General features: G+C 49.3%; 2 protein-coding genes across 8 annotated transcripts in view; both read right to left on the bottom strand.

Moving 5' to 3' along the window:
* Positions 1-3673: 3673 nt before the first annotated feature.
* On the bottom strand, positions 3674-7113 carry LOC132446322 (cytochrome P450 26A1). The gene is made up of 6 exons (XM_060036560.1): positions 6670-7113; positions 6208-6432; positions 5684-5965; positions 5198-5353; positions 4564-4848; positions 3674-4338 (listed from the first exon to the last, which is right to left on the bottom strand). The coding sequence occupies exons 1-6, from the start codon at positions 6856-6858 to the stop codon at positions 3979-3981; spliced, it is 1497 nt and encodes a 498-aa protein (XP_059892543.1). The 5' UTR covers positions 6859-7113; the 3' UTR covers positions 3674-3978.
* A 2764-nt stretch (positions 7114-9877) lies between these two features.
* Positions 9878-14437, bottom strand: part of exoc6 (exocyst complex component 6) — a 45245-nt gene continuing 40685 nt past the window's right edge. For all 7 annotated transcript variants that reach the window (XM_060037681.1, XM_060037685.1, XM_060037680.1 and 4 more), the window contains one exon: positions 9878-13165. In XM_060037681.1, coding sequence (XP_059893664.1) covers positions 13033-13165 — 133 coding nt within the window. In that variant the 3' untranslated portion in view covers positions 9878-13032. The remainder of the gene's footprint in view (positions 13166-14437) is intronic.

Raw genomic sequence — 14437 nt, forward strand, 5'->3', positions numbered from 1 at the left:
TCCATCTGGAACTGCTTCCAGCGCTCCAATGATGATCTGCTCAGCAGATCTATCCATTAGTTCATATTCCTCTTTAAAGGCTGATCTCTCAGAAGGCTGCCTGGGCCTCTGACTGCCTGAAACATCCTTGAACTCTTTATCTTTCTCATCTACAGTTCGGGGGTCAACTTGTAGATAGTGTTTCAGGCATCCCACACAGAGAGAGAAGGTATTGGGATTGAGTTTGAGCATTTTAGTTCAAACTCTTATTGCTAATTTCTTAACTCTTGAAACCCTATTCTTTGTTTCCTTGGTATTGTTAATCCTTGCTATGTTACCTTCCAGTCCGATTCAGAGTCTGTGTTTGCATCTCACACAACTCTGCGTATTAAAACAGTGATTTTGTTATATCCAATCTAAAATGATGTGATGGACATCCATGCATTTACGTTTTAAATGTTTGTTAGGGCTTTATCGAGGTCGGTGCTGTGTCTCCATAGAGCTAGCACCCAAATCAAACTTTACATTCATATCACCTCTGATCGCTGGGTAAACGAGCCGTTTGACTCCCTTTCGCTTCAGATAGGTTTAACCCATCATGCTGGAGGCAGGGTGTGCAAGCGTGTGATTGGCTAACAGAAAACTGTTCAGAACAAGTGCACAAATAAAGTGTCTGCAAATGTTTCAAATGAACCATTTGAAACGTTTCACCAGCGATCACCAGCGAGCCGGCCGACGCCTCATTCAACGCCTCCTCCGTTGTCAGATCACCTGTAAAAGTGATATGCAAATGAGATGCAAATTCCTCACTACCTTCCCCTCATCTGGTGCTGGTGAGACGTTGGATAGGGCGGGGCGTTCCTCGCTGTCCCCCCCCCTCCCCGTCGCGAGGCCCTTCGCTGGGGACAGAAGGACTCCGGCGGTGAGAGAACACCCTGTGGAAGGTAATTAGCGGCTATCTGAAGAGGAGATCTTTGCATATTGAAACTGTATGCAGAGCCATTCATTAGCCCCCGCTGACCCCGGTGGGGGGGCCGGGGGGGGCCCAGGTGATGCGCTGATAAAGACGTGCTAATTGAGTGCGAGCCGTGTGCTCTGAGCTGAACTCTGCCTGACCCGCTGAACTTGTCAGCATGCGCTCCTTTCAGATGAAGAGCAGTCACAGCGGGCCCCTCAGCGGCTGCTAACGGGCCTGTGAGCTCGTCCTACGGGGCCACGCATATCTTCTGCAGGGCGGTGGTGGGGGGGGGGGTCGGAGTAGCCCGCCACATTACCCTACAGGACGCAGTTTCGGGGATTAATGCGGCCATTGACTCGCCAGCGATCTAGCAGGCCTCTCTTGATGACCCCCCCCCCCCCACACACACACACACACACAAACACACACACACACACAGATCTCCAAGGCATCCGGTCCACAGACGGATAGCGCACTCCCCTATCTGGGCCGCCGGTTGGCTAAACGATGTGGTTCTTCCCATTGATTAGACGGTGATAGGATTACAGGCCGTGTCTCTGCAGACGTTGGGGGCCATGAACAAGACATTAGCCAGGGCTTGACCTGCAGCGCAGAGCGCATTATAGCACAGAAACACAAAAGGATTTTTAGCCCTAAATGGTAAAACGAGGTGCTTATATGATCAAGCGGGGATGGGGCTGTCACAGAGAGACGTGGGTCGTCACCGGCCCTGTGCAACCCCATCACCAGCGGCCATCATCGACCACCACTGGAAAGGCTGGAGGGGACTAGGAAACGGAGCTGCAGGAGGGAGCGGGAGGAGAGGAGCCTAGGAGACGAGCCAAGGAGATGAGCCTAGGAGAGAGGGCTGCATGAGGGAGCCTGACCTTGATGGAAAACGTCATGAGGTCAAGGAAAGATGTGAAGGAGAATTCATAAGAACTTAGGAAATGACATCCGACTGCACCTACACTAGCGGTAGGAGAGGAGCCTAGGAGAGGAGCCAAGGAGATGAGCCTAGGAGAGAGGGCTGCAATGAGGGGGGTGGTAGGAGAGGAGCCTAGGAGACCCGCCTAGGAGAGAGAGTGGCAGTCTAAAGTGTTGCACGATGCCATAGCTAAATACAAGGACATGAAGTTCCACATCAACAACCATGAAGACACTGAAGTTGTGTCCTACTCCTCTTCCCCTCCCACAAAGCCCACTCCCTGCTAGATACACCAGGAACACCCCTATGCCTGGCCTAAAACCAACATTCATAGTTTATTCCATGTCTATAAAACACTTTCCTCTTTCCTGAATGGAAAGAGATTTCCTCTGTAAGAACAGGTTGATAATATACCGATAATAACTTAGGAGTTGGACGGTAAATCAAGTCCCCTCTTATCTCCCCCCCCCCCCCCCTCCTCTCACGTTAAGGTCCCAGGCAGCCAGGCGCTCGGCCCATCAGGGCTATTACCCTGATTTACACCGGCCCGCGTTCAGGCCGCTAAGGGGAATGAAACACGCAGATTTCAGACTTCTTTTCAGCGCCGTGTTGTAAATTCACTGTAATGTCGGCCCACCTCCTCAGGAACGGGCCTCTGGCGGCACAACGAGGCGAGGGGCGACAATGGAGGGCAGTCCCGCTCTTTACAGCGCCGAGAGGAGGCCGAGTTCAGAGAGGTTCAGGGAACATGGTCCGAGGGCTGGGGAGCCCGGATAGGAGGTCCGCGCATAAAGGTGTCAGTGACAATTTACTATCCCAACCTGGCCCTGCCCCCACACCCTGGTCCAGGGGGACCCACAACAAGCGCATCACTTCAACATTTTGCGAATGCCATATTAGCGAGTAGCCTGGGAACTTGGAGCAGCCTGGAGGAAGGGTTTAAATCAGCAGGGCTTCCAGGAAGACCAGCAGCCTTGCGAGGCAGGCTGGACTCGGTCGAGGGCAGAGCCAGTAGGCCGTGGTGGAGGAAGGAGGCCGCTCTCAATGCAGCTGACCATTCAGTCAGACCTTTCAAACACTGATCCTGAATACCATCAAATATATACTACTCTGGACGAAGTGTGATTGCATACAACAATCATTTACATTTCGATCATCAATCATGCATAATGCATCTCCAATCCCAGTAAATTCACATTGTGAAGACAAAACATGGTCTAAATTCCACATTCACCTTGATGGTCTAGATTACTTTATGGTACTTTAATTACCATGAATTAAAAAAATAATTTAAAGACAAGACGCATTCAAATGTTTCTAGCTAGCTAATTATAATTCTCCAGTATCATTAGCCATTACCAGGGCCAAAGTGAAGTTTGTGGTTCTTAGAAAAGAGTGAACATGCTGAGTTACAGATGTTTAGTTTGTCTTTACCTCAGTGAGGATCTCCCTCAGCCCTGTGGATGCTGGCTATAAGATGGTTTCTCTCCCCCGACCTAAAGGCTTTCTATCACTCTACACACTGTGACGCTGGGTGTTCATGTACTGCTTTGTTGTGTGTTCTTGTCTGCATGCGTTTGTTTCATAGACAAAATTAATGGTTTCTCAGCAACAAAACTTTTATTAAATAAGTCCAAACAGTAAAACATATGTCATTTAAATAGGTTGAGGGGTGATACAAAAAACGCTATATAAACTGTTTCTACATACAAATGTACATCCGAGCCAGAGTTACAACCAAGGCTGGTTACAACCCATTTCAAAGTGTTTCACGTCAGTGCCTTTTGTCCACACACACACACACACACACACACACACACACACACACACACACACACACACACACACACACACACACACACACACACACACACACACACACACACACACACACACACACACACACACACACACACAGTTATATCCATTTCATCTACAACCTTTCATCTGTACAATAGGCCAAAACAAGCAGCAATGCAGTCAGTATTAAAAGTGTAATTACAGACTTTGTGGCTCAACATTTTAGAAAAACTACTCTATATACTCTTTCCCACTGTTAAATCTCTTAGTATGAAAACATATGTACAAGGTGGCTCTCTATGTAGTAGGAGGACTAGTTGGGGACGTAGGGGGAGAACTTGGTGGGGAGGTGGTCTACGGGGTACACTGTAGGGGCGGTCTTCATGGTGGGCGGTCCGTTAAGAAGGGTCCAATTGCACTGAGTCACCACTTCCACCAGGAAGATCTTCAGCAGCACCTTGGCAAACTCCTTCCCCACGCACATCCGGGACCCCCCCCCGAAGGGTATGTACTGGAAGCGTGAGGAGGAGGAGGAGGAGGAGGAGCCGGCCTCCCCTGAGGGCGTGGCCATGAAGCGCTCCGGCTGGAAGTCCTCCTTGTTGGGGATCTCGGCCACGTCGTGCGTGTCACAGATGCTGTAGATGACGTTCCAGCCCTTGGGAATCTGGTAGCCCTGTGATCAGAAGGAAGCCATGTTGTTCATATTCACGGTACAAAACACAAACTGCTACTAGTCACGACTGCTTATTTATTTCACCTTTTTAAAGATCACCTGACTTTCTATTTCCCTCTCATACAAACATACATAAATGCATAATATATGAGTATATAGATCATATCTGGATGATAACAGATTCCACAACGTTCTCTGAGTGGGGGCCAGGGGTCGGGGGCTTACGTTGAGCTCAAAGGTCTTGAGGGCCACGCGGAAGCCCCCGGGGACGGGGGGGTTGATCCTGAGGGTCTCCTTGATGACGCAGCCCGTGTACTGGAGCTGGTCCAGGGCCTCCATGGTGAGGTTCTGCAGGTCCACGCCGCGCTCCTCCTGCAGGCCCACCAGCTCCTGCCTCAGGCGCTCCACCACCTCCGTGTGGAGGCCCAGGAACATGACCAGGGAGGTGGCCGTGCTGGCCGTGGTCTCGTGGCCCCCGAACAAGAGCTCCGTGGCGGACTCCTTGATGGCCTGGGAGGAGACACAAGGGACACACCGTAAGACACAACGCCGTGGCAGAGGGGCCCTGGAGCACCGAAGGGTGCTTGAGCACAGAGATACGGGCTGGATGCATTCAGAGGACAGGTCAGAGGAGCTCTTCTACTAAGATAACCGCCATAGTAAGGCATTTACCATTTAAGATGTATTCCAAGACAAACTTTTAGTAAAAAAAGTAGTCAAGTTTAAGCAATATTGTCTAAACATTAACACATGTTTCAATAAGTCCTGCTCTGATGGACTGGCGCATCCGAGGTCTCTTGTGTGAGTCGTGCCTCATCCGAAGGGAGGGCTCTGTAGGCCTGGTGCTCTGTAGGCCTACCTGCATGCTGAAGGGCTCTGCGTTGTTCTTGCTGCTGTCGATGAGCTGCTGTAGGGCGTCTCGGTGTTTACAGCCCAGCCCCTCAGAGTCCTCCTCGAGCTTCTTCCTGATGTTCTCCTCGATCTTGGAGTGGATGAAGTTCCTGGCCTTCAAGCCCTGCAGCACAGAGGGGAGAGGAGAGCTTAGCAAACACTCTCAGATGAGCAGCAGATGGATGTGCAGGGAGACACCAGCAGCATAACACCATAATGGAAAAATAACCTGGTTCTAAACAGTGGTCCACACAAGGTGTGGTTTAAGAAACACATTAATCACATTGACATCATAGTGATTTGGTCTACCAACTGAATTATAAGAAATACGATAGATACGAAGTAGATTACCAAAAAACGAATGTAAATGTGAAATAATCCATTTAATTGATTTGAGTCCCGTGTCATATACATTAATCAACTTATCAACTTGCAGTCTAACGGATCCACATACCCGGTACAGGCCGCTGAACGGGACGTCGATTGGCAGCGAGAACAGGTTCTTGATCATCTCCTCGAAGGCCTCGACCAGCTGCTGCTCATCCGTGCGGATCTGCTCCGGGTCGAAGCCCAGCAGGATTCGCATGGCGATGCGGAACATGAGGCGCTTCATCTCGGGGTAGACCAGCACGCACGGGTCCCGCTGCAGCCAGTCCCGCACGGCGGCACGCACCTCCTCCTGGATCACCGGCACGTACTGCTCCAGGGCGTCCCGGGAAAATGCCCGCATGATGGCCTGCAATACGTCCACGCATTCGTTAGTTTATATTCGACGCAACAGCCGAAATCGTATCAAAGGGTCAAAGGGCATTATCGCTTGATCAATTATTCCTAGATGTCTATTCTTGCATGTTTTTTGTTGGTACAATTGGCCATCGCATACATCTAAGAAGTTATCAGATATATTGGTAACACTTCCACTAAACGACCCGTGAGGACAGGTGAACCCTCCCCGGACCACACAGGTGTAGGTCCTACCTTCTTCTTGGACTTGTGCTGCGCGCCGTGTACGTTGGAGAGGGTGTCGGAGCCCAGGATGGTGCGCACCGAGGCGGGCCACTGCGCCGCCACCAGCCGGTGCTCCCCCAGCAGGATCTGCCGCACGTTGTCCGCCCCGGTGACGCGCACCGTCGGACTGCCGAAGAGGTGCGTGCGGTAGATGTAGCCGTACTTCTGCCGCTTCATCCGCAGGAACTTCCTCCTCTGCACAGATCGAAACATCCACACGTCAGCCCCCAAATAACAAAACACGGCTGCGTGTTCAAATGGCAATGCCACTGTCATTTCGTGAGATTCCATCGCTATAATAACGTCATACAAATGTGCATGCATGCATGCATTGGAGACCGATCTGCATAAGTGCATTGCAACATTTAAATGAACGGTTGAAATGCAGTGTCTAAATACAGTAGAGTCCCGCAGACATGTGTCCGTGTTTACCTGGAGCAGCAGCTGCAGGGTCTCCCCGAGGAAGGGCAGCCCCATGGAGCCAGGGGGCAACGGTCTAGGACAGCTCGGGTCCCGGCCCCGGATAAGGTACACCTCCCACAGCTTCACGGCCACCAGGAACAGCAGCACGGGCAGCACGATGGTGCACAGCACGGTGGCCAGCAGCGTACTTAGAGCCATGTTTTGGTGATTGAATCCCTTCTGGAACAACTGGCTGCGTCTGGTTCTCGTTCTAGTTCTGCTCTCGGCTGCTGCAGACTCCAGGACGCGGGTTCGCTTCTGAGTGCGGAGGATGTCGGCGCGCGGCTTTATAGGATCCCCGCTGCCCGTCGGCAGCCTGCTACCTCCTCAACGCCGCCGCAGCAGATCAATTAGTTCACACAAAGTTCATCTTTAATTGTGGGTGTGACTTGGCCCCGCCCCCCCGCTCTGGCCGCTCGCCTACCCTCGCGCACCATTTGCTTGTTTGCTCGTCCGCCGTCTTTAATCCCCTCCACCTCCCGGTGCTGCTCGCGGACCATCCGCGGCGGATTGAACTGTGAAAAGGTGATGAGTCTCCCCGGACAATAGGACCCCATCCCAGGGTCTTTTGTTGGGGTCTTCGGCGGTTTGGGAGCCGCTGGAGGAGCAGCGGCGACGCCCGCGGCGCCTCCACATCTGAAGTACCGCTCCCCCCCAGCAGCGCTCCGGGGCCGGTGGAACCAGTACCGCCCCCCCCCCCCCACACACACACACACACTTTAAATCCGTTCGACCAGCATGCTGAGAATACAGAGTGTTAAGTTCTAGCTGGACGCTGTAGACCGAAACGCACCTGATAGCAGAGGCCTGATCTAGACCTAATCTAGACCTCCTCTAGACATTAGACCCGTCCTCTACACCTTGGACACGTCCTATACACCCCGCCCAACGCCAACCTGTCTACTTCAGCTATAAAATGGTATCTCCTCTCTAGTGTAGGGTTCAGCCCTGGGTCACGAGGGGAGAGAGCGAGATGGTGGGATAAATAGTCAGGGAGAGAGAGCATAAGAAAATACACCAAGTATTTTGGAGCACACATCTTGCTGTTCCAGAGAGAGAGAGAGAGAGAGAGAGAGAGAGAGAGAGAGAGAGAGAGAGACAGAGAGAGAGAGAGAGAGAGAGAGAGAGAGAGAGAGAGAGAGAGAGAGAGAGAGAGAGAGAGAGAGAGAGAGAGAGAGAGAGAGAGAGAGAGAGAGAGAGAGAGCCACAGGGTTACCCGCGGGCCACAACAGAGAGCTGCAGACGCGCGCCCTCCTCTACATGTGAACGTGTTTTTACGCCGCGGCGTCAGGAGGACGTGTGTGTGTGTTTCTGCGTCGTCAACAGGGAAGGCTGAGGGCCAATCGGTCAGCTTTTACAAGAACACATTAGAGGGATGGATTTCTCCCCCCCCCCCCCCCCCACACACACACTCTCTCTTTCAGTGTCACCCCCGTGCAGCGGAGGGTGCCCTGAGTTTCACCCCGGCGGCCCAGTGTTGTCGGCCGGGGTGAACCCATGAGACTGACGTCCAGTTATCATTACCAGGGTCACAGAGCAGGCGGGCCGCAGCACGGCCCATTGTCTGGCGAGACGGACGGACGGACGGACAGATGGATGATAAGAACCCAGCTTTAAGGCTCAGGCCGACATGCGCACTGAGGCATGTTGGTCCATACTTCACGTGAACGGCCGTACATCTGGCGTACACGCGCTGCACTCACGAGGGGCTTTATTGAAACAACGTGCACGTGTGAAACAGGATTCCGGTGTGAAACAGGATTCCGGTGTTAAGGTGTGAGAGGACAGGGTTGGGGGAGGTGGGGGGTGAGCGGAAGTTCAAGTGTAGCGGATCATTGCGTGGTGTTTACAGCCCCGCGTCTGGCGGATTCCTCTACAAGGTCCATAACATGCGGACCAACACGTCAGGGAGCATGTACGCATGCGTGCCAGTACCTGGACTACAGCGCTGTAGTGCAGATACACGCATGCGTACATGCTCCCTGACGCATATGCGAGCCAAATGGCCACCTGTGATTTGCTGTGTGTGTGTGTGTGTATGTGTGTGTGTGTGTGTGTGTGTGTGTGTGTGTGTGTGTGTGTGTGTGTGTGTGTGTGTGTGTGTGTGTGTGTGTGTGTGTGTGTGTGTGTGTGTGTGTGTGTGTGTGTGTGAAATAAAACTTTGCGGTGCCGCAAAGTTTTATTGTACGACCCTGCGGGGGCCTGGAACAGATGCGGGGGGGTCGTGAAGGATGGCGGCTGGCGGACACGTTCTTCAGCGTGCACAGTCAGCGTTTTAATCCACGAAAGCGAACGTCCAACAAAAGCCCGTTGCCGCCTGAGCGCGCGTCCGTGCGTGCCCCCCCCACCCCCACCCCCTTCCGTGCATGTTGACCTGCTGGTGACCCGCGGACACGCGGACCCTGACTTCTTGGTGAACTCTCAGTGCGCACAGTCTCGCCAAGTTCACTGTTCATCAAATAACAGAGAGAGACAGAGAGCGGGGGAGAGAGAGAGAGACAGAGTGAGAAGATAGGGGTAATGCGTGTCTGTCACACGTCTGTTATACAGAGTTTAAAAAGCTATGGAACGACACGGTCAAATCTGTGTTGAAGTAGCCATATGTCAAATGATGGAATAATCTCATTATTATGCTTCGAACACTTGACAATAAACATTAAACCAAGCCACAACTACCACGCGCGCGTTACAATCAGTGCGGGCCTATGCCGTCTAATTAGTGACGTAATGGATCTGTGAACAGCCTGTACCATCCTTTACAGGCAGCGGGACGTTTCGGCCTCTGATTGGTCCGACTAGAAGTCAGTTTCAGGACGCCTCGGCCTCTGATTGGTCTGACTAAAAGTCAGCTACAGGGCGCCTCGCTTCAGGACGTCGGTGATGTGAGTCAGTTTAATCCACCTTTTTTAGAAGACCCAAGGCAATAACTCAAATAGGGGAGGGGGTCACGGGGTTCAGCTCGAGGTCAGCCCCCCTCCGTCTAATATTGAGCATCTCAAAATGTCATCAGACTGACCATATAAAGCATGTGTCTGAAGGCTGGACGTTGCACCATAGCTTTATAGAAACAGAGCTATGAATGTTGACCTAAATGTGTCTGGTTGAAATTAGAACTATCGCTGTCATTTAGGCAAAGATCCAGCTTTATTTACATTTCATCAAATAAGAAAGCAACAAATAACCCATCAATAAAATGTTTATTTTGGATGACAATTGGTTTACAGGTCAAGATGAGTTCTTCAGGACTTCATGTCCAACAGTATTGGCTCCAGCTTCACTGAACCATGCACCACGGGATCACTCCGCTCTGCCTCAGCACCAACTCCCAATCAACCAGGACTTTATACAACATATTCACTCTGAGGATTCATTCAATTTCAAATGCAAATAATGTACGAATGATGCAGTATATACAATGGCGATTACAAGCAACAGAAAGGCAACAGAAAATAAACAATTAAATTAAAAAACAGTGCAAAATGCCTGCTGAAGCACAGACCTCAAAACAAACAATAAAACGTCAACATATGTTATGTGACATAATAAAAACAATCACTTAATCACATTTTTCATGTAGTTTTCCATCGGGAATCATTCATAGGTGCTAAGGTTACCTGCTAGCATGACAACCTGCTAGCCTGCAGGTCAATCTAACCAATAAGTTATTGCTGTGCTGTGGGAACATGTAGAGGAGAAGACCTTAAAGCTTACATTTCCCAGAGGGGAACAACATATTTCAAATGATAAGTTAACAAAACAGATTTTTGTTTGAAGGTAATTTGGTCACTCAGACCAGTGGGGGCGCTGTTGTAACCCCAGTAGGTGATTGGGTCGCCTCGACCTGTGGGGGCACTGGTGCGCAAAGGATTATGGGTGTTAGAGGTTTACGTAGAGGGGTTTAAGTAGGGTTACAATGTTGTGTTTTTAGTGTTGAAATGTGGAACCGTGACGCAGACTATCAGGAGGGCCTTCTGTGTTTGTCTGGTTTGAACAAGTTGAACAAACAAGCAATTTGGAGTTCTGGAGTGCTGTGGCTGGGACACACCATTGTTTAATTTAAATCTCTTTCTCAGACATTATGTGTGTGTATATATATATATATATATTTATATATATATATATATCCATGTGCGTGACATGCTGGAAGTAAAACAAAAACATTTAAAATGACCTCTGCACTGCCAAAAAATTCCTTGATCTACATGTTCAATGCTTGCTTGATGTTCACTTTCATATTTCCCTGAGCAACCCACCAGGGGAGATTCCCTATACATCCTGGATCCTTCATCCTCTTTCACCTTTTCTAGTGAGAATGTGAATGTTATTCCCGTGGGCCCTGACACACAAGTCCCTGCTGGTCCTGTCCGAGCAACGGCCCACCTCAGTCTGGTACTCTGAGCTTTAACCTCATCATATGAACAGAGCCAGGGCCAACGGCTGTTCCTCCTTTCCAGTTTTCATCTGATAAAAAAATGAACAACGCTGAAAAAGCTTCATATTAAATATCACTTTGTATCACAGAAAAGTAAATAATAAAATGTTAATTTAGGCCTCAAAGCCCCCAGAGAGACTGCCGAGCAGTGGTACTGGAGGACCACACAGGATTGACACTGCACTTTAAGTGGAAGCTCAGAGAGAGAGAGAGAGAGAGAAAGAGAAAGAGAGAAAGAGAGAGAGAGAGAGAGAGAGAGAGAGAGAGAGAGAGAGAGAGAGAGAGAGAGAGAGAGAGAGAGAGAGAGAGAGAGAGAGAGAGAGAGAGAGAGAGAGAAAGAGAAAGAGAAAGAGAGAGAGAGAGAGAGAGAGAAAAAAAACACCAAGTATTTATTTTTGCTGTTCCACGTGAACATCAGTCTTTGGGGACGTCATCATTCATCCGCTGCACACCGATGCATGGCGGCAACCAATAACCCAAAGTACAGAATGAGGCAGGTCTAATATGGCTGCTTCTGTGAAGACTTGGATGGCATACAAAATCATGAGTATCCATCCTGATCAAACACAATCTGACCATTTTCCTATTCCTACTGGGAAGCGTCTTGTTTCAATATGTATTTCGGCAGAGTTAAGGGTGCAACACCCCCTAACCCAGGTAGACTGACCCCTAACTCAGGTAGACTGGGCCGGCTGTACCAAGCCTCACTTAGACCTCCTGGAACCATTGCACTTTCACTGAAACATGTGCTCAACACGTTTAGCCACCCTAGTCGTTAAAATACATTCAGAACATTTGACTGGTGATCTGTTTTAACAGTAGGTAATATACGTTCTTTGTATGCGTGTATATCATTGAAACTTCAGATTCAGTCGCGTTCGACTGAAGGGGCAGTATGCGAGTGATGCAGAAATGCCATGACTCATGGGTTAGTCTGCAGCTTTTGTTTTAGATATTCCTCTTTGTGTGTTGTGTGTGTGTGTGTATTGGTCTCCATGTGACCGGACCCCCAGAGGCGGAATAGGAAAGAGGCCACCACAGAACGAATAGGTCACACCTCTGTGACATCAGAGGAGTGTAACCAACAGAACAACAGATGTGGACCGGGGACACGTGGGGGATGGATGGAGCATTTTTTTAAATATATCAAACTGAACAAATTTAATAAGTTAACAGGCATTAAGAGTTGCGTCTCAATATAAATAAAATCCCACTTGCCCTGGACAACAGCTTGCACTTCAGGTGAATAGCCCGTCTCTACCACCAAGCTCTGCCTCTGGCTAGTCTGGCATTGAAATGTGTGTCAGGTGAACTGGAAGTGCTCAGAGACACACCAGCGCAAGACCAAGTTCGGTTGACCAATAATCCATCCTTTGCGTGGTCATCTGCACCTACGTCCTAGATATGCCTTGTTCCAAATTGAGTTTGACTTTAATATGACAATAGTTCCCACCTCTGTCCAAAGCTAGAGAGTGGTGGAACTAGTTTCATATTATAGCAAAGCTGCTGTTTGTTCTGCTGCGGCCACGCACCTGTCCACCGGCATACAAACCCATCACCATTCCACCAGTCATTTGGAGCTCAGCAATCTATTGATCATATTCATGATGCCCTTTCTACCCGACTTGCTTGGATTTTCAGACTTTGAGAAGCTCAAAGCCAAGCACATAATTGGCCACTGAAGATGAATGAAGAGACACAATTCAATGCCAGAACTTCTGGGGACCTCTGGACCCAGCCAGGTCTGGACAGGGCTGAACACTATTGCTTCCATGTGTCAAATAAAAAAAGATCTGAACCTTTGTTGGCAATGACTGAGACCTTGGTTGAGAATGCCATGCCCTTCAGTATATTTAGAAGTGTGCGTGTGCGTGTGTGTGTGTGTGTGTGTGTGCGTGTGTCTAGGAGTGCAGCGACATGCCATTGACGAGGCTCCTGAGCTGTTTCACCACTGTCTCGATCAACTTCTGCTTATCCCGGTCGTTCTTCCTGAACTGGGAGAAGATATTGTTCTTCTTACTGGTGTCCTTCATCCTGAAGGAGAGAGAAGAGCACATATTGATGGACATGAACATGAAGATCTTTCCTTAACTAGTTTATACATGTAGTATCTGTCTTTTGAGTAGTTTATACATGTAGTAGCTTTCTTATGACTAGTTTAGACATGTAGTCTTATTGACTAGCATAAACATGATGAACTGTCTTATTAACTGGTTTACCGCATACATGTAGTATCTGTCTTATTGACTAATTTATTAATGTATTATCTGTCTTATTGACTAGTTTATTCATGTATTATCTGTCTTATTGACTAGTTTATACGTGTATTATCTGTCTTATTGACTAGGCAAGGCAAGGCAACTTTACTAACATAAACATGAAGATCTGTCTTGAATAGTTCATACATCGAGAGGTCTATCTAGAAAGGTGGGGACAGTAAGATGAGGACTATCTAGAAAGGTGGGGACAGTAGGAGTAAGATCCAATCTATCTAGAAAGGTGGGGAGAGTAAGAGCACGTCTATCTAGAAAGGTGGGGACAGTAAGAGTAAGATCAGGACTATCTAGAAAGGAGGGGACAGTAAGAGTAAGATCAGGACTATCTAGAAAGGTGGGGACAGTAAGAGTAAGATCAGGACTATCTAGAAAGGTGGGGACAGTAAGAGTAAGATCAGGCCTATCTAGAAAGGTGGGGATAGTAAGAGTAAGATCAGGCCTATCTAGAAAGGTGGGGAGAGTAAGAGTAAGATCAGGCCTATCTAGAAAGGTGGGGACAGTAAGAGTAAGATCAGGCCTATCTAGAAAGGTGGGGATAGTAAGAGTAAGATCAGGCCTATCTAGAAAGGTGGGGAGAGTAAGAGTAAGATCAGGTCTATCTAGAAAGGTGGGGATAGTAAGAGTAAGAGCAGCTCCCTACCCCCTGTAGACTCTGTGAGACAGCCAATAGCAGCACAGAGAAGGAGAAAGGAGAGCGACAAGTGAGGAAAGGAACAGTGGCCCGGACAGCCAGAAGACAAACTACACATTCAAATTAGCTGCAATAGGGCCATTTCTAAGATTTAAGATTTGAGCCTGCCTTTTGGTATTAAGGCTGCTACACACTGGTCCAACTGTTGGCCATCTGAGGCTGGGATGAGTTTGGGAACTAATGTTTTCTGTGTGGTGGAAGCTTTGGAACCGCGCAGACGGTATCTAGTCCGATTCAACATGCAAAGACTGAGAGAGTTGGCGTCTGAGGACTGGAGCCACAACCAGGTTGAGTGCTGCTAGCACATAACCAGCGAATCAGCGAGGTGGGTGGGCGGGG

Source organism: Gadus macrocephalus, chromosome 18 (genome assembly GCF_031168955.1).
Source record: "Gadus macrocephalus chromosome 18, ASM3116895v1".
Classification (NCBI taxonomy): domain Eukaryota; kingdom Metazoa; phylum Chordata; class Actinopteri; order Gadiformes; family Gadidae; genus Gadus; species Gadus macrocephalus.